This window comes from Ascaphus truei, chromosome 1, assembly GCF_040206685.1.
Source record: "Ascaphus truei isolate aAscTru1 chromosome 1, aAscTru1.hap1, whole genome shotgun sequence".
In the NCBI taxonomy this organism is placed as follows: domain Eukaryota; kingdom Metazoa; phylum Chordata; class Amphibia; order Anura; family Ascaphidae; genus Ascaphus; species Ascaphus truei.
Window position 1 is genome coordinate 31,063,767 of NC_134483.1, and position 20,358 is coordinate 31,084,124.

The 20,358-nt window shown below is 42.5% G+C and overlaps 1 protein-coding gene across 3 annotated transcripts in view; it reads right to left on the reverse strand.

The window, feature by feature from the left end:
- The window catches only part of LOXHD1 (lipoxygenase homology PLAT domains 1), a 303,909-nt gene that overhangs the window by 70,526 nt on the left and 213,025 nt on the right, over positions 1–20,358 (reverse strand). For 2 of the 3 annotated variants that reach the window (XM_075585670.1, XM_075585689.1), the window contains 6 exons: positions 15,778–15,940; positions 12,023–12,177; positions 8,481–8,690; positions 6,070–6,208; positions 3,660–3,868; positions 889–1,074 (listed from right to left, as the gene is read on the reverse strand). In XM_075585670.1, coding sequence (XP_075441785.1) covers positions 889–1,074; positions 3,660–3,868; positions 6,070–6,208; positions 8,481–8,690; positions 12,023–12,177; positions 15,778–15,940 — 1,062 coding nt within the window. The remainder of the gene's footprint in view (positions 1–888; positions 1,075–3,659; positions 3,869–6,069; positions 6,209–8,480; positions 8,691–12,022; positions 12,178–15,777; positions 15,941–20,358) is intronic. The other variant, XM_075585679.1, reaches the window with a different exon arrangement.

The following is a 20,358-nucleotide window of genomic DNA, read 5'->3' on the forward strand; positions in this document are numbered from 1 at the left end:
AAGTCTTCCAGCTGCAAAACTGGGACAAAATCAGTGCCAAAAAAACGGCACCCGATCACAGAAAAGGAACTGGCATTTAAAGCACTTCTGCGTTTTTCCTGGTTAAATATTTTTGTGCTGGGGTTGCCCCATTTTCGCTGTCTGCAGACCTTTGTAGATAATCCCTACTTTTTTGTTGTTGTTGTATGCTGATTTTTCTTAGTAATTCTGGTTGCTTGGCTGAACAGCTCAATGGCAACTGGCCAAACTACATCTTTTAAAGGGACCAAAGGGAACTAATTCCTTTTGATCAAAATCTCACACCTACAGGTATATTTATTTTGTAATGTGAGACTTGGGAGGGGTTTGATTTCCTCTGGCTGCTCCCTTTTGTGTGACATCATTGTCCGATCAGTAAACGCTTGTACAGCCGGAGTCCCCCCTCCCCACCTCCCCTTATCTTTATTGGCTCCCTGATAAAGAAAGGGTGGGATACCCATTCTGGCGCCCCTAAGAAATGCAACTACCCGGCTTTGTGGGACTGCCCCTTTTATCAGTTTTAGACGACTAATTTTATCAGGTTTTTAAATTCATTTTCCCCTTAATATTCAGAATAAAAGGCAGGTACAGTATTAAGATTTTAAAAATGACCTCGTACTGGGCTCACTTTAGGATATACAGTACAAGACAGACACAGCGTGCCAAAGAGTCACATTTATCTCTTCTAAATAGCTATAAAAATGCTAATATTAAATGCAAACATGAGATCCATACATTGCAATCACATAACTTTGGAGAAAACTAAATAATACAGAACTATAGCTCCCGTATAGGTAGAAGGAGACAGTCATGAAACAAACATGAGAATCGGAGTCCTGTGCCCATATGTTCTGGGAATTGTTATTGTACCTTTTGGCCAATAGTGATGGCGTTTGCATCCAACATATTGAAGACTCGCGCAGTAAGACCGTCTCCTCTGTCTTTGGCTAACCAACATTTACATACAAAGTTGTACATAACTCCTTTGGTAGGCACATTAAGTTGTATCTCCTCCACTAGCCAACAGCTCTCTGGAGTAGCCCCATCATGGCCCAGCTGGGAAAAAAGGGAGAAAATGTTACATCTGCACCTTATACTTGCAGATACTCAACCTCAAATGACTGAGTTCTCTGACTTTATTATACATACACACACACACACACACACACACACACACACACACACACACACACACACACACACACACACACACACACACACACACACACACACACACACACACACACACACACATATATATATATATATATATATATACTGTGACAGAAACCAGGGAATGGTAATAAATTCCATATATAGGGCTCCCAGGACACTGAACAGCTTCTATCCTGTTTAGGCTGGAAAGTGCAGCCTCAGAATGCATGCATTCCATCCCACAGTTTGGCAACTGCTGGAACTGAGGGACGAGGGATCCAGACCAGAGTTTGTCTGCTGCCTGATTTCTGTCACCTGTCCTCCTAGATAGAAATCAGGTATTTAAGGCTGATTTCCTGGTTCCTCTTCCCTCTCCCCAAGAGACTGGAGGCAGGAAGGCTGCAGGAAGCAGAGAGGGGAAAATCCGCTCCCCAAACAGGTTAAATCATTCTGTTCCTTTTTCTCAAATTGCAAAGTGACTTATTTTTGTTGTTGGAAGCGGATAAGCCGCTCCAACCCCAGTCAGGGTGAACCTTAGTTAAGTTATTGCTCAGGTTTTGCTTGTGTTTTGTTTTGTAGTCAGGGTGGCAGTCTCAGTGCCTGGGACTGAATAAACCAGGCAGTAGGCTGTTTAAAGGAACAGCACGTTATGCCTCGTCATTTAACCTACCCTAAAAGACCGTGTTCTAACAGTCCCGGACAGACGGCGGAGCCCCAGAGTAAGCCGTTTTGTCACAATACATATACACACACAACAAATGTGATAAAGAATAAAGGAATTTTTTAACGACTACATTGGCAGAGGGGTCAGCAAAAGTTTGAAGCCACCGATGCAGCGCTGCCCAGGGACGGTCTAGGATGTTTCGCCGACCAAAACGCCACCGGTGTTCCGTCGCCAGGATGCTTCGCCGCCGGGACATTTCGCAGCGACGTCTACTCCTGCGCCCGACCGCCGTGCGCTGTGCGGCTGACCTGACAATCCAGGTCTACATGTCCTGTTTTGTGTTGATCGTTTATTTATAAAGCTTGTTTTATTTTGTTTTGCTGTCGTCACTACTCCCCTTCCAATCCGGAGAGCCTGTCCTGCATTGTGTTGCTCACAGATGGGCTTGTCTTGCCGCATTCTGTTTGTATTAGGCATGGTGTTGCTACACATGCAATACAATAAAGTTTTTATTGTTACAACGACGCAATGGCGTCATACGTTTCACGCCATTTCCGAAAACCTGGAAGTGAAGGGAATTGGTTTCGCCAGCGCTCACAGTAGGTATAAATACATTCTAGTTACTATATCTTGTATTCACCTTCATAAAAAGCTAACGCTTGGAACACGTAAGTGTGGGCATTTTTGCCTGTGTATGCTGCTTTTTTCCATGTTGCTAATTGTAACAGGGGACTTATCCCTGTTCAGTAATGTGCCTTTAATCTAGCAGTTAATTACTAAACACCACCTGCCTGATTAGATTGTTTACAAAAGCCTGCCTTTGAGACAGGAAGTGACTCCTTAGCTCTGACTGAGAGCTGACCTTTGGAGAGACAGAGGAGTGTTCTTGAGACTCCCAGGAGAGTCTGACCAAGAGAACACACATCTCTGGAGCTGACCGGTCTTGAGCTCTGCCTAGCATAGCTGATTGCAAGACACCAAATAAGACTTCTAAACCTGGATGCTGATATTTTCTGTGCACGCATGGTGCGGTTCCAGGAGAGCAGAGAAGCTTACTCTACAGCAAGAAACAGATAAGACTTTCATAATTAAGAGACTGCTTATACCTGCTTATTTCATGCTATATGTTTTGGGGCTGCGAGACATGCTTGACTTATGGAGTTGTGAATTAATTGCATGGTGGTTTCACTAGAGATACTCCCAAGTGAATAGAAGCTTTGTCCCCCCCCACCCCCCTGTATTTGGATGATTTCCTGATGAAAAGGAAAAGGCACAATAAAGCCTATTATAATTTCACCTTATAAAGTCTCCAATTGTGTACCTCTGTGAACGTCCGTCTACACTAATAAATTAGTCTTTTTCACTTTTGGGAACGCTCTCCCTTTTTGATCACTCATCTGCTAGGAAGTAGTGATGTGTCTTTTTTGCCTTTATTGTTGTTCCTGATTGAAGATGGAAGCACACCTGTACCTGAGGATATGGATCATCACCCAAGGATGCTGCACTATGAGTCCTTGAGATTTATCTCTTTCATCATTCATTACACTATGCAAACCTTATACTGTATGTGTCTGGATAATTTAATGTGGGTATACCTTACAACAGTGCCGAGTGGGATACTACCAGTTGAATGGATTGTATATGAGATATTTCATTATTTTATACCGGAAAGGTACTCCAGCTAAGGAGTTATATATATAAATATATATATATATATTTTTTTTCCTCTTTTCATCAGAAGACACTTGCATATGTGTTTAGAGCATTCCACAATGTGTTTATAAACTACATTTATAACTGGGTCTGTTGCTACAAATCTCACCTCCATCTTTTTAATCTCTCCAACATCTAATCCCACCACGGAGAACTTCTCCACAGAGCCAGGGACAAAGCCTCTCTTCCCCTTCGGGAGGTCCAGCCACAGCCTGGTTGTCTTTACTTTCTGAGGTCCCATTATGATGACGTAGGCCCGGCTCTCTGTGCCTCCGTCTCGCTCCTGGCCAGTGGTGATGATGATGTGATAAGGGATCACTGTAACAAACGGGACACATTAGTCCCCTCCCCAGCATGTTTCTTTATAGATAGTTATGCAAGTAAAAATGTATCAGTTGAATTAAAGTTTATTTTAATCTTTTTGGAAAGGACAAATCAAAGGCTACAAATCCCACATACACAACCCAAAAACGAACTTCGGCAAACAATTTAATATTCTAACAATTAATTATAATTTTGTGACATTTGATATACATTTGTGGAGCTGGTGGTTTGTTGGTTTATTTTTAAAAATGCTGCTGGATTTATTGTAACATGCAATGTGGTGATTTTTACATTAAGAACTCATGTTTTTATTTATGCATGTTTTATGTGTTTCATAATGGGCAAACAATCTATTATCCATATCTGGATAATAGTTATTTTGCACATTACTGTACTGTATGTGTTAGGGGGTGGGGGGGATGTGTGTTGTATATTGCTATGTTTATTGAGGGCAATTGTCCCCAATAAACATGCTATTGTGCCTTAACCTCTTCATTGCCTTAGCGGATAGCCGCTAAAGTAATGAAGCTTCTTTAATATATTTTATTAATAGTGTGCGGGAGCAGGGGGTCCCCTGAGCTGATCCGCATTGATTTCTGCCTCAGGGACAACCTGCTTCCCGAGTTACAGGCCCCGGTTTGGGGCATCGGTGCCAATGCCGCCGCAATCTTTATAGAGCCCACTATAAAGATGGCGGCGACATTGCCCTCCGATGCCCCATACCGGGGCCTGTAACTCGGGAAGCAGGGGGTCTCTGAGGCAGAAATCAATGCGGTTTAGCTCAGGGGAGCCCCTGCTCCCGCACACTATTAATAAAAATACATTAATGCAGCTTCATTATCATTGCAGATAGCCGCTACGGTAATGAATTATTGTTTATTGTTATGTGTGTTTTGACCGTAGTGTAGATGTGTAGGGGGTCTCCGCAGCTGAACCGCATTGGTTTCAGGTCCGCGGGCCCCCCTACTTCAGGAGATACAGGCCCCGTTATGGGGTGCCGGTATCCCCTGCAGAATGTAAATATCCCGGTCACGTGACGCGGGAGCTTGAAAGTGCAGGGGATACCGGCACCCCATAACGGGGCCTGTATCTCCTGAAGTAGGGGGCCCCGGACCTGAAACCAATGCGGTTCAGCTCCGGAGACCCCCTGCTCATATACACTATTATTAAAATGTATTTAATTAGTGTACAATCGCCTGTAACAGCCTTGCATGGAGATACAGAATCTCCATGCAAATGTTACAGGCGGCTTATTCTTTCTATCAGCTAGCGTACGTGAAATTTAAGAACGCTAGCAGGGGGAAAAAAGCAACACATACGCTGTGGCTGTTTTGAGCACGTACGTTAAAAAATGGGATCAAGCCTTAGTGAATCGCGTCTCCGGCTTCACTTTTTAACGGACGTGCTTTTTTATTTTATGCGGACGCAAAAGCACGGAGCTTAGTGCATAGGCCCCTTTGTGACCCATGCAAAGTTACCATTCATCCAGACCCTTGCTGGAAGAGTGGAGTCTTATTTAGTAGAGTACCTATTGACTTCTATACCTCCCAAAACCGGTGTCTGTTAACGGGTGCTTTGCAAAACAATTCAATGTTGCCCTGAGTTGCCAAATCGTGTTAGTTGCTAACCGCAACATGCCAATTAGGTCCTTAACATGCTATAATGGGTGCAATAACGTCTGCTACATTACACCAAATTATTAAAAACCCAGAAAAAAATATTGTGAGGCCCTAGGAGACAGTTTTGCGCATCTTTAGCTAAAACTAAACTATTTAGGGTTATGAGAATAAAAAAAATCTTTAACCGCTTTAGTTGTAATGCAATGTGACAATTCAATAGTCTACACAATGATGCCTCCTTCGGTACCAATGGGGTTAAACCATATGTATACATACTTGCCACCTAACTGGAGGCTAACAGTGTGATAACATTCCAGGCTGGGCCTTGTTAAAACCTCACACCATTAGAAAAACAGGAATACCAAACCAGGCCTTGGCCATTATCACACCGTTGACCTGCAGTTACTTGGCATAGTTAGGCCCTCTTGCCAGGTCTGACATTTCATTAGAAGTTTTAAAAGCAAAGATTGGCAAGGGTGGCCTTTCAGCCTGCACTATATTTATAAAAGGTGTCGATCAGCTACCCCTTGGATGCCAGGAGGACCTTTAACAAGGGCCTTTAACAATATTCCTTACTTTGTCCTTCTTGTTGGGAGCCGTCCAGGCTGCTTTTCCTCTTCACATTGCCATTATTATCGTGACTCTTCAGGCTGAGGGAGGAGCCCCAAAAACTTTTGGAGGAGCTGCCCAAGCTGATTCGTTCCCCATCATAATCCTAATGGGAATTCACACACAAAGGTTCAGTGGAGAGCAGCCCCGGCCTAGGACAGTATAGTCCGGAGGAAGATAATGCACATACAGTATAAAATACACCTTTACTGGACGTACCACTGTTTCTTGATACTGTATATTACATCTGGAAGCTGAATATTTGATGTTGGAGATGGTTTAGAAATCCATAGATATTCTGAATCTGATTAGTGATTCCTTCCTCTAATTATAGAGGTAAATAAGGATTTTAACCAGTTCGTGTTAGGACCTGCGATATTATGGTCATGCCTTGAAAGTGGCTCGCAGGCTTATACGCTTTGGCCAAAGGTTTAACTAAATGATTATTTTTCAAGAGATATATAGGTATTTCACTGTGTATTTTTGTCACATTGGATGTTGCTCTGGACTTCTTTGTTTCTTGTTTTATACAGTACAATTAGCCACGCCCAGTGGCACTCCTTTTGACACATATACATATATATTGTGGTAATTTGGGGGGTTTCTGAGAGCTTGCTGGGTATCTGTGTGTTAGTGGAGAAATGACACTGCGGATGCTCTTTACCTCTCAGACTTTCACAGATATTATGAGGCCTATTCACTAAAGTCTTGCAGCTGGAAAACTGAGGCAAATCAGGGGGAAAACAGAAATATATTTGTCAAAGAAAATAAATCCTATGGAAAGCAGCTGGAGTTTTTTCTTTGATAAATATTGTGAAATTCCCAATCACTGGTCTTGCTTGAGTTTTGCAGCTGGGGGACATTGGTAAATAAACCCCATTACGTCTCCTTAGTTATTCAACTGATTGACATGTTTCATCCACAGTCTGGCAAATGGATGGTACAAAATTGCATTTTTATTTTTTGCCATAGATGCAATTTTTTTTTAATTCTGCTTCAAGATACCAAACCATGGACCAAGCAATCAAAGAAGTTGGAACATATATCTGCGGTTTTGTACTTTCCCCTTGCAGGACTTACCTGTACAAACGCTGTATTTCAAGGGCAACGTGTGCAGAATGGCCTGCACAGTATCACTCTGTAATGTTACCGAGCACCCAGTGGTAGAACTACCACCGGTTCAGCCCGATTGGACTGCACCCACACATTTCAGGTACTTATTTTAGAAAGCTTTTTCCAGCAGTTCTACACGCCCCCTTTTCTCTCACACCCCTGGGCCTCACCTGTGGTGCAGGATCTTATAGGGCGGCAGCGGAGGAGGGATCCCACGCAGGCGGTTTTAACACGGCCCCGGGGGAGGGGAGGGAGGAAAGAAGGGGAGCAGTTTTTTTAGTGTATTTGCACCTGGGCCCACCATTGACTAGCTCCACTCCTGCTAGCACCACGAGTGTTATCTAAACCCCTGAACTGCAAGTGTTTCTATGAAACATATAACATTTGGAATTTGTCAGGAGATCAGAACCACTTGGTCCACCTAGTCTACCCATTTCCCATCTGCTGTTAAACCTCAGACCCTATTTAATACTTGGCTTGATCAATGAAGAATATTTATATATGTTCATTAAAGCTGCAGTTCAAGCAATATCCTGCATGCGTATTTTTTTAAATAAATCAGTTCTGTATTAAGAGAAAATAATTGTAGCAATCAAAAAAATTTTTTTTTTACAATTTTAAAGACATTTTTTATGTATACTAATGTAACAAGCATTTTTGTTCCTATAGCAACCATTTACAAAGTCATAACCCTTTCCCCTTCTGAAACAGCAACACCTTGTTGAGCCCTGCCCTCTCTAGCAGTGAACCAATTGAATCTAGTGCCTGCCTGGTCACATGATCTTCCTCGCAGAACTTTGGCTGTCAGTGCAGCAGAAGATTACCCAAGATGTATTTAGTGAACCCCCAGCCAAATTTCAGCGATCGATTACAGGAGAACGGATCGATCAGCAACTTAGCTAATCACTTGTCAGTGTGTAGATTGTATTGATGAACATATTGAATTAATTTTTTTTTTTTTTTTTTTTTTAATGATAGCTTTAACTGCAGCTTTAAAAGGAGTTACAATCTATACAACACACCTTCACTCTTCCAGGGCCAAAATGACTGCTAGAACTAAATCTATTTAAATCTGTAAGTCTTTAGTCTGTAAATATGGTTCAGTGATAATGACAGTATACATGACTTCTTTAACGCACATCATTATGTTGTTGCAACTTATTGTCATCTAGTAGCCAGATAATATGTAAGTTCATCATCCAAAGGCCCCGATTCTTAATATGTGCCAAGTGATTTTCCACTGGACGGCAGTGCAATAAGAATACCTTTTCATAGAGGACCCTTTCAATCCTCTTATCTTCTTTCTTGGTGGAAAGCCAACGCTCGCAGAGGAATAAATAGGTCTCTTCAGTGTTGTCATTCAGGATCTCCACTCTCTCCAGGTACCAGTCAGCGTTCAGCATAGTGTTGTCATGGCGAATCTTAATCTTCAAGATGGTTCCAAGGTCGACCGCTTCTATTGTAAACTTATCCACCTAGTTAATAGCATGCCATGAGAAACTTATCCACCTAGTTAATAGCATGCCATGAGAAACTTTACCACCTAGTTAATAGCATTCCATGAGAAACTTATCCACCTAGTTAATAGCATGCCATGATAAACTTATCCACCTAGTTAATAGCATGCCATGAGAAACTTATCCACCTAGTTAATAGCATGCCATGAGAAACTTATCCACCTAGTTAATAGCATGCCATGAGAAACTATACCACCTAGTTAATAGTATGCCATGAGAAACTTCACCACCTAGTTAATAGCATGCCATGAGAAACTTCACCACCTAGTTAATAGCATGCCATGAGAAACTTATCCACCTAGTTAATAGCATGCCATGAGAAACTTATCCACCTAGTTAATAACATGCCATGAGAAACTTATCCACCTAGTTAATAGCATGCCATGAGAAACTATACCACCTAGTTAATAGCATGCCATGAGAAACTTATCCACCTAGTTAATAACATGCCATGAGAAACTTATCCACCTAGTTAATAGCATGCCATGAGAAACTATACCATCTAGTTAATAGCATGCCATGAGAAACTTATCCACCTAGTTAATAGCATGCCATGAGAAACTTTACCACCTAGTTAATAGCATGCCATGAGAAACTATACCACCTAGTTAATAGTATGCCATGAGAAACTTCACCACCTAGTTAATAGCATGCCATGAGAAACTTATCCACCTAGTTAATAGCATGCCATGAGAAACGTATCCACCTAGTTAATAGCATGCCATGAGAAACTTATCCACCTAGTTAATAGCATGCCATGAGAAACTATACCACCTAGTTAATAGTATGCCATGAGAAACTTCACCACCTAGTTAATAGCATGCCATGAGAAACTTCACCACCTAGTTAATAGCATGCCATGAGAAACTTATCCACCTAGTTAATAGCATGCCATGAGAAACTATACCACCTAGTTAATAGCATGCCATGAGAAACTTATCCACCTAGTTAATAACATGCCATGAGAAACTTATCCACCTAGTTAATAGCATGCCATGAGAAACTTATCCACCTAGTTAATAGCATGCCATGAGAAACTATACCACCTAGTTAATAGCATGCCATGAGAAACTTATCCACCTAGTTAATAACATGCCATGAGAAACTTATCCACCTAGTTAATAGCATGCCATGAGAAACTATACCACCTAGTTAATAGCATGCCATGAGAAACTTATCCACCTAGTTAATATCATGCCATGAGAAACTTATCCACCTAGTTAATAGCATGCCATGAGAAACTTATCCCCCAAGTTAATAGCATGCCATGAGAAACTTATCCACCTAGTTAATAGCATGCCATGAGAAACTATACCACCTAGTTAATAGCATGCCATGAGAAACTATACCACCTAGTTAATAGCATGCCATGAGAAACGTTACCACCTAGTTAATAGCATGCCATGAGAAACGTTACCACCTAGTTAATAGCATGCCATGAGAAACTTATCCACCTAGTTAATAGCATGCCATGAGAAACTTATCCACCTAGTTAATAGCATGCCATGAGAAACTTATCCACCTAGTTAATAGCATGCCATGAGAAACTTATCCACCTAGTTAATAGCATGCCATGAGAAACTTATCCACCTAGTTAATAGCATGCCATGAGAAACTTATCCACCTAGTTAATAGCATGCCATGAGAAACTTATCCACCTAGTTAATACAGTAGCATGCCATGAGAAACTTTCCCACATAGTTAATAACATGCCATAAGAAACTTTACCTGCTCATTAAAATACATAATAAAGATAAAATACCTAAGGTAAGTATTGCCTTCATCAGTACATAAATATCGAATTGTGTGCTCATTCCACTAAATTGGTAAGAAATGGAGCTGACAGAGCTGGTGGTTAGGCTCTCAGGGGAGTTCGCCTGCAATGTGTTACTGCAAAGCAGCCATTCCTCTCTCTTTCACTCTTGATGTTTTTTGATTTTGAATTGGAGGGTCCTCGGAAGCAGAACGGTTTCAATTAGGGAGAAAATATTTCATTTAAAATATTCTTAGGTATGAATTACAGCAGCAGTTCCCCCAACTTATTTTTTTATTGCCCACTTTTATTTTTTACAGGATGGGAACTGGAGGAGGGCCCCACAAAACTGATCCGCAACATTTTCAGCTGTGGGGGACCACATGGTTCTTGAGATAATTACCAGTGAAGGAATCGGCGTTTAGTCCGCACAAAACGGGGCTTTCAATCTTCCACATTGCATGGGGCAATAGGAAGCCGTTAACAAAGTAAGGGTTCCCCAAGCACACATACAATCAATTTCTTTGGAAAGGATGTTGATCCAGGGAGTAATCTGATTGCCAATATTTGGAGTCATGAAGGAATTTATTTTCCCCCTTATCAGATATTATTGGATGATATATCACTGGGGTTTTTTGTTTGCCTTCCTCTGGATCAATATACTGTAAGTACGGATATAAGATAAAGTATGTCGTCTAAATTTAGCATAGGTTGGACAGGATGGACGTATGTCTTTTTTCAACTTCATCTACTCTGTAACTACTGTATTCGATTTGGCCCTTAGAATCGAGGAAAATTACTTTTTCACTTACCATGTTTCAGGAGAGGTCCCATGTCAGCGGAGGATGAAGCGAACGGTGGCGGCAGGAGAGGTCCCACGTCTGCAGATGGTTGAAGATGGACAGTGAGTGGGTATGCGGCAGCAGGACAGGTCCAAAGTCTGCAGGTGAATGAAGATAAGAAGACAGCGGGCGTGCAGTGGGGTGCGGCGGCAGGAGATAATAATAGCAGGAGAGCTGAGCAGGATGCAGAGCGGCATAGGGGAATGGCTTGGGAGGTGCACACTGTAACCGGAAGTCAGACACCGGTCAACTTCCGGTGTTGAAGTGTGCACCTCTCAAGTCGTTCCCCTATGCCGCTCTGTTCCTGCTATTATGATCTATTAGCCACCTCCACCACCGCACGCCCGCTGTTCTTATCTTCATTCCCCTGCAGACTTGGGACCTGTCCTGCCGCCGCCACCGCACTCCCGCCCACTGTCCATCTTCAACCATCTGCAGACATGGGACCTCTCCTGCCGCCACCACACACTTCGTACTCCGCTGAAATGGGACCTTTCCTGAAACATGTTAAGTGAAAAGAGGGGGTTAGTACTGCAGACACCCTTTTTAATACATCGATTCTAAGACGCACCCCGATTTCAGACATGTAAAAATCGAAAAAAAGGTGCGTCTTAGAATTGAGGAAATAGGATATATATATATAGCTCAGTCTCATCTTTAATAGAAGTGTGCAAAATGATGCAGATTGGCTGTACCTGTCCTCTCTCGAACTTGTTGGAATTGGTCTCCGACTTGCTGAGCTTTCTCTCGCCCGTATCTCCCAAATCTCCGTAGATGGTGAGGAAAACATTTGCGTCCGTTCCAGACCCGTAGATATCCCCGGTAAATACGGAGACACTGTACGTATGAGCTGCAAAGAGAGGTCAAGGTACTGAAAGCGTGGGAAGCAACAAACATGTCCCAGAAGCAGAGGTATCAATCTGCCACGACCAATATCAGTGGGATTAAGGGATTCCAGGTCAAAAATACTGGGGGGGGAGGAGGAGAGGGGGAGGAGGGGCGGCGAGAATTCACTGGTCTGTTACGGAGTAACGCACATAATACGGCGTTAAATGCCATGAACTTGAATAATTAACGCCAGAATGGGTGTGTTGCCCAGCAAAGACCTTAGTGCAGGGGTTCTCAATTCGAGTCTTCAAGAACCCCCCAACCGGTCAGGATATCCCTGCTTTGGCACAGGTGGTGCAATCAGTGTCTCAGTCTTCAGGACTAGAGTTGGGAACCCCTGCCGTCTCCCAGTGTGAAGTGACACGAAGAAGTGAATGGGTGGGAATCGTGGCAGCATTAGTGTGGCTAAGAGACAGGTGATACCACCAATTTACATTCCGTTTCATTTGTAATTATCGCATGGTGTTTGCATGAAAAAGCTTCAGTAAAGCTGTTAGGTAAAAGCTATTACAACAAATTACAGGTTGCTAACTTACAGGTTCATCACCCAAATAAAGCGTTGAAAATACAAATTGCTCCCATTAAGAACTCAGTGGTTCGTTTTTACATTTCTTCTTAAGTGTCAGATTCAATATATGGTATTCAATCCAATTATTACTTGCAGAGGAATGTGCAGCCACATTGTTTTAACCCCCAAAATAAAATAAAAAAGTCAAGCATATAGAAGATAAAAGTGGGCTTAAAAAGGATGTAAAGGTGGCAACCATTTCCCCCCCAATAGTGTATTGGGGATTGCACCTTTTAAGCAGTCAGTCAAAATGGGTTACTTAAATGAAAGCAGAAATACAGAGGAATCTTTTAGTTACATAGTACTGATTAACTGTTGCTTTAACATCTTTGATGCAGAACAAACCATTGCAGCTGTTTCTAATAGAAAATGGGTACAAATTATGAAATTGGGGCCAAGTGTGACGCCCCCGTAATATACAGTACTAGTTGCCAAGTAAGACGAATACAGACCGGCGCCTTAGAGTCCAAATAGGTGGTATAAAAAGTCCAATGGATGGCTTGAAATATCCAATAAATGGTGATCTAGTCCAGTGGACAGCAGATTCCTCAGCAGCAAAAGTGATATGCCATGCAGGGAAGACAAGAGAACAAAATCATAGTGTAACACAGTATGGTTAACACATATAACATATAGACATACACAGACAAACACTGACAACACTAAACAACACTAAACAATAGGCTGACTAATAATAAAGATTTTAATAAACACAGTAGAATCCAGCACACTGGTGACGAGCAGGTTCAGGATCCGGTGTTTTAAAACCGGAATCCTACTTAGAGCAAGGCCACAGGATATAAGCAGGTGAATAGTGTATTGATGGTCCGGCGGCAGATGCTTGTGGGCGCGTGCCGCGTGTAGAGTCCTGCAGGTAACTCCTCGAGCTGATGCCGAAAATGGCGACACTGCCTTCTACTCCACAAGACGCCATCCGTTTGCGCCCGGAACTGCGTCACAGCGGGCGGGACAAAGACACCGGATCACACTGCAAATGCCAACTCCTATGAACCGCAACTCCAGGAACTGCTGCAACTGCTGCAACGATCTGCTCCTCTATCAGTGGTGCTGGGGAGCCCCTGAAGAAGTGCGCATGCGCACGAAACGCGTTGGGCCTTTGAAAGTTATTTACCAGCACCACTGATAGAGGAGCAGATCGTGCCGCCGGACCATCAATACACTATTCACCTGCTTATATCCTGTGGCCTTGCTGTAAGTAGGATTCCGGTTTTAAAACACCGGAACCTGAACCTGCTCGTCACCAGTGTGCTGGATTCTACTGTGTTTATTAAAATCTTTATTATTAGTCAGCCTATTGTTTAGTGTTGTCAGTGTTTGTCTGTGTATGTCTATATGTTATATGTGTTAACCATACTGTGTTACACTATGATTTTGTTCTCTTGTCTTCCCTGCATGGCATATCACTTTTGCTGCTGAGGAATCTGCTGTCCACTGGACTAGATCACCATTTATTGGATATTTCAAGCCATCCATTGGACTTTTTATACCACCTATTTGGACTCTAAGGCGCCGGTCTGTATTCATCTTTTTTGTGTTTCACTAACTGTGTTTGGGTTAGATGTTCCTGGCAGCCTTGTTTATTAATTAATTTAATATTCACACTGTGTTCATATAATCATTATCACATTTGTTTTGATCTGTTTTTTAGCGCTAATCACACCACTCTTTTTTCCTTGTACTAGTTGCCAAGTAGCCAACGCTCGGCGTGTGGACACTGCTCTTATGGTGTGCTGTCACCAGGTCATTGGCCAGCTTAGACAAATGGTAGCTATTGATTGGTTTAGAGTGCTAGTGGTCTCAGCAGGGGATTGGTGGAAAGTGGGGGTCTGAGGGACAGCCGGCTGGCACTCTGCCAGTATTCAGTTAGAAGGAGCGGGAAAAAGGGTATAATTGGGGGTTTATTAAGAGTCCGGCATTCCTCATCATTGTAAATATTGTGAGCTTCCTCCCTCTTACTAATTTGTTTTGTTCCCTCTTACACGAATTAGTTCATATAATTCTTTGTCAAAGCTGTATGCTTTAACAATGTACTATTTTGTAATATATATATATATATATATATATATATATATATTTTTTTTTTTTTATATACACATATATATACACATATATACACATACACACACACAAAATATTGGGTTGTCACAGTATTTTATTGCTTCATTAAAGGAGTAATCCAAGCACATTTTTCTTTATTTACCCAAGATTGAAGCAGGGGGTCTCCGGAGCTAAACCCCATTCATTTCGGCTCCGGGGATCCCCTGTTTCTGGAGGTAATTATTTCCGTAGTAGGTAGCCGCTCCAGCTGAGCAAGCTTTAAAGTTTAAAGCTCCCGCGTCACGCGGGCCAATAGGAAGCCGAACCTGATGACATCATGGCTTCCTATTGGACTCCAGGACGCGGGAGCATTGAACAGCGGCCATTACGTGATCCCTGGTAGCCGAGCAGAGCGGCTAAGAGCACCTACTACGGAGGTAAGTACCTCCGGAAGCAGGGTGTCCCTGAAGCTGAAATGAATGTTGCTCTTTTCCAATCCTTTAAGAAATAAATAGCTTGGTTTGCCATTTTAAGGGCGATAATTGTTGGTATAATTGGTTAAAGTTGAGTCTAAATAATGGTTATACTCTGGCCCCGGAGGTAGAGTTTGTTTGGCGTGATCCTGGGCTGGGAAGCAAGGTATATTACACTTGTTAAAGGATGTTTATTTATGTCCTAATTAATAAAGTTAACGCTTTGGCCAGAAAAGTTTTAATAGTGTGTTGTCTCTTTATTTAAGTTTAATTAAGAAGGGCAAATGCATACCAGGCTGGACATGCAATCTATAACCCTTTGTGTGCCAGTAACAGCTGCAGTGTCATTGGCAATATAGGGTTAAAATAACCCCCCTGACAGAATGGCCAAGAATGCTTTGCAACACGTTAATGGTTCACCAGCAGCAAGAGGGTTTGAGAAACCCAGCCTACATCTCCTTACTTTCCAGTGGGTCTTCCACCTCCGTTTCAATTTGTTTCAAAGTCCCGTCTTTCATGAGCTTCTTAGTAAAGATATCCGATGGCACCAGCTCCCTCACTGTTTCTCCGTCATCCTCGGATTTTGCAAGCCATCTTTCACATGGGAATGTCACGGTTTGCGATCCCTGGTCACATGTAAGGAAGCAAACGTGCAGCTCGGTGAGAATCAGCAAATGAAGAAAACTCATATGGCCCCAAGTAGTCCACCCACACCACCATTGTATTAGTTTCTGCAAGGGGGAGGCGGAACATAACATCAGTATATAAACTAGCTCTCTGCATTTGGGAGGATGTACAATTCAGACCAGTAAACCACACACTATTCTACCATCCAAGAGGAGCTACAGATTTAACCCCACTAACTTATTTAGGGAAACAACCGACTTTCTTCAGGAGTTGTAACAGGGGACTTATCCCTGTTCACAAATGTGCCTCTAATCCAGCAGTGTGGTGGTTAACTGCTGGTAGCAAATTAACTAACACCACCTGCCTGATTACAGGTGGTAGAAAAAGCCTGCCTTTGAGACAGGAAGTGACTCCTTAGCTCACATGTGAGCTGAACTTTGGAGACAGAGCAGAGGTTCTTGAGTCTCCCAGGAGAGACTGACCAAGAGAACACAGATCTCTGGAGCTGACATATAAGACTTCTGAACCTGGATGCTGACATTTTCTGTGCACACACGGGTGCGGTTCCAGGAGAGCAGAGAAGCTTCCCCTACAGCAGCCAGCTAACAGATAAGACTTTTATTAGCAAGACTTTTTATATCTGTTCATTTCATGCTATGTGTTTGGAGCTGGGAGACATGCTTTACTAAGGGAGTTGTGAATTGCATAGTATTTCACTAGAACCACTCCCAAGTGAATAGAAGCTTTGTTTCCCCCTTGTTTGGATGGTTTCCTGATGTTAAGGAAAAGGCACAATAAAGCCTTGTTATAATTTCACCTTACAAAAGTCTCCAATTGTGTACCTCTGTGAGCGTCCGTCTACAGGAGTATTATTGCTACACTCGTGATCTTGGTGCTGAAATGTTACTATTGAGGGCTCTCTTCTATGTTGTCCAAAGTGGATTTTTGTCCAAAAATCCCTATTGACTTAACTAGAATACGGCACTTAGGGATTTTAAATGTGCCTCAGTTTGCAGATACATCAAGGCGGCAGCTAAATAAATGTAATAAGGCTACATCTATAGGATATTATGCAGACCCAAACAGGGTACTAAAAAAGCATTAATATGTTTGGTTTGTCATAAGCTGTCGTACCTTTGAATGGACAACTCTTCATGCTGAAAATTAGTTGTAGGTTTGATCATTTCTAGGGAAACCAAACTAGGTTTCTTCATAGCTAAAATGTTTATAAATGTGTGTATAGAGGGTATAGAGCTTTCAAAATCTCGTAGGTTTCTTCTACTGTTAACATTAAGCAGTACATTTGAAGAAGAAACTGATGAGGTTTTGAAAGCTCTGTATACTTTAATTTTATCTATGAAGAACCCTAATCTGGGTCCCCCTAAAAAAATATCACAACCTACAATAAATCTACATTATTCAGCTACACGAACTTTGAGCCACATCATGCTGTACCGGGAATTCTGTCATTGAATCTAGGAAAAACTCTCACATTGGTCAATGAACATGATCACAACCTACAACAAATCTCATCTTATTTAGATACATTACAGCTACTGTGGGTGAATGTTGAACTACACAAATGGGGGGGGGGGGGGGGGTTGATATCCAAATTCCAGGTGATAAAGCATGGAATCAGAGTCGGAACAAGGTATTCTTCTGTCCGAGGCAAGTTTCACCAATTATGCTCCCCTTCAATTTATACAATCTCTCTCTCCCCCCTCTCTCTATTTACCCCGTTTTTCTCTCCTTCACTCTACCTCTTTCCCCTTTTCGCTCTTTCCGTCCTGCCTTTTGCTCTCTTTCCCCTTCCTCTCTCTCTCCCCGCCTCTCTCTCATTCTCCCTCTCTTTTACACCCCCCTTTCTTTTTCTCTCTGTCTTCTTCCCCCTCCATGGGCCCTACCTGTGGAGCAGAGGGGAGGTCCACTCCTGGTGGCAGAGAGTGGCCCAGTCAAGTGTCAAATACCTAAAGTTAGGCCTGACTCGGGATAAGGCCACCTTGGCGGGCCCACCTTTGCTGCCAGGGCGGGACATACATCCTCACTCTCCCCCATCACTGTGCCTATCTTCGATAACTGGATCTCTGAGACCATTCTTCACCCCCTCTTAGGCTGCACCTGGGCCACCTGCCCTGCCCTAGTTCCACCTCTGCATGGAATTCATAGAGATTTCCGCGGTGTATCCAAAAGGAACAAGCATTGTACATGACTAATGCCATCTCAACCTGAAAATGTTGATAGCAAGGTATGTTAATATCCACTCCCGTTATTAGATGCAAATTTATGAAAACAGAAACAATAATCGGGCAAGAAAAAATGCCCCTTTAATGGGAGGAGTAAGACTGTATTTCAGTTGTTGAATTCCCTTGCTAAGTTTTGTTATAAGACTGATGGAAATGGAGCAGACACGTGGGAGAGGTCCCTGGTTTAAAACTTGTGACAAAGCTTTTGGCAAATGACCTTTTACTTGGACAAAAATAAGATTGTCCCTTCTGGAAATGTACAGTGGCAATTCTACCTTGCAAAAATGTGCACACATGGTAAATAAATTGGCAACTGCATGATGACCACATTGTAAATAATAATATGTGCATACAGCTGGGAGGTTTTGTGGAGTCACACAACACAAGCAAAAGAACAAAAATCCCAAATCCTGAATATTTTTTGACTCCTACTTAAATCCGCCTCCTAGACTCCTATTAAAATCTATAATACCCATACAGTTCTCCATTATTTCAAGGCTTACAACCCCTATGGCCCCTTTTCAATATGGCATGAAACCGCTTCCCTTGCTGAAGAAGATTTGAGTCCCACTATTTAAATTGAGCTGAACTGGTAAAGTGGCTTCACAGCATTTAGAACAGGAGCCTATATTTCAGCTACGATCATACCCTTGCTTGTCTCCTGTGTTCTGCTCAAGGTTGTTTTTATTCTACTGACCTCTAACCCCATAAGCCTTTTTTTACCCACAGTTCCTATCTATGGAACTCAACATACCAGATGTGGCAGAGCATGACGCTAAAGAGTGAACCTTAAAACAGGGGTGCGCATACTGGGGGGGGGGGCGCGAGATATTCAAGGATGGGGGCGCGGCAGTTAAAAAGGTCCTGCACTCTCTCCAAAAACATTTAAATTAAATGCCGGGGACTGTGTGAGGCCTCTGTATCTAACTTACCTTGGCATCCAGCGACGCGTTGTCATGGTAACCCGGCATCAAATGACGCCGCGGGTCACGTGACATCGCGTTACCATGGCAACGTGACGTCACATGATCCCCCGGCTTCATTTTACGCCATAGCCGAGCTTAGGGGGTGCATGAGCAGTGGAGGAGAGCCGGCAGGGGGGCGCAGGGGAGAAAGATTGCGCACACCTGCCTAAAAACACTGTATTTAATCCCTGGAGTTGTAAAACAAGATGATATGTACTTAAAACCTATTTGTTGCCTAATGTGTCTGCATCAAAGCAGCTCTCATCAAGGCATCCCTCATTCACTATGTTGGGAAGCTGCTTCCCTGTGCTGCAGAATATCTTACTCCCATCCATTCCGCGCAGGGAATCGGCTTCACAGCACACTGAACAGGGCTCAAAGGGGTATATTCACGAAACTGGGATACTCATTATAAAGTACAAAGGGCCTATTAATACCAGGATAAGAGCAAGGGATATGCATACACTGCTACAGCTTCTGGAAAGAGAAGATTGTACAATTGTACTCTGGTAAAAAAAAAATCTCACGATTGAGCAAGTGTGTAACTGCTTCCTATGACCAAATGGAATTGGAGAAGCACCACAATGATTTTTTTTATTGAGTCCTTAATAGTAGAGAATGGCTGAATTCATAAATATGTTCCTGAGCTTTATAAGGTGATACTGTATGTAGACTTTTCCACACCAGGACTTAGACCCTATTTAATATGCTGAGAAATGGGGTTGAATTCATATAAATGGAAGTGACTGGATTATCCCACTTCCTATGATAATGAATAGGGGCCCTATAATTAATTATCTTGAATGACAACATACTGTAAGCATTTTGCAAAGGGAATCCAAACAGCACTTTGGCATTGAGGCTGCTACAGTATATCACTTTGCCTTACCATAATTATCCCTAGTAAAAAAGTGCACACTCAGTAAAACATGTTGGGAGACGCCCTACCGTCCGATGATTACCATAGGATGACTTTCTGTTCAATATGCAATGGATATTTAATGATATACTGTACAAAGACTGCAGGGAATAAAGAGATCACCTGTTTGTGACTGACACACACTTCCTAATCTGTCAATACAAATGAAGGAAGATTTAAAGGGCTATTTGGAGGAAGCTAGTGGGAGTTACAGCTGCTGAATCAGACATAGCAATGGAAGCGGATTTACTGTGTGCTGTACCTGCTCTTGTGTGATGTTACTGTTCTGC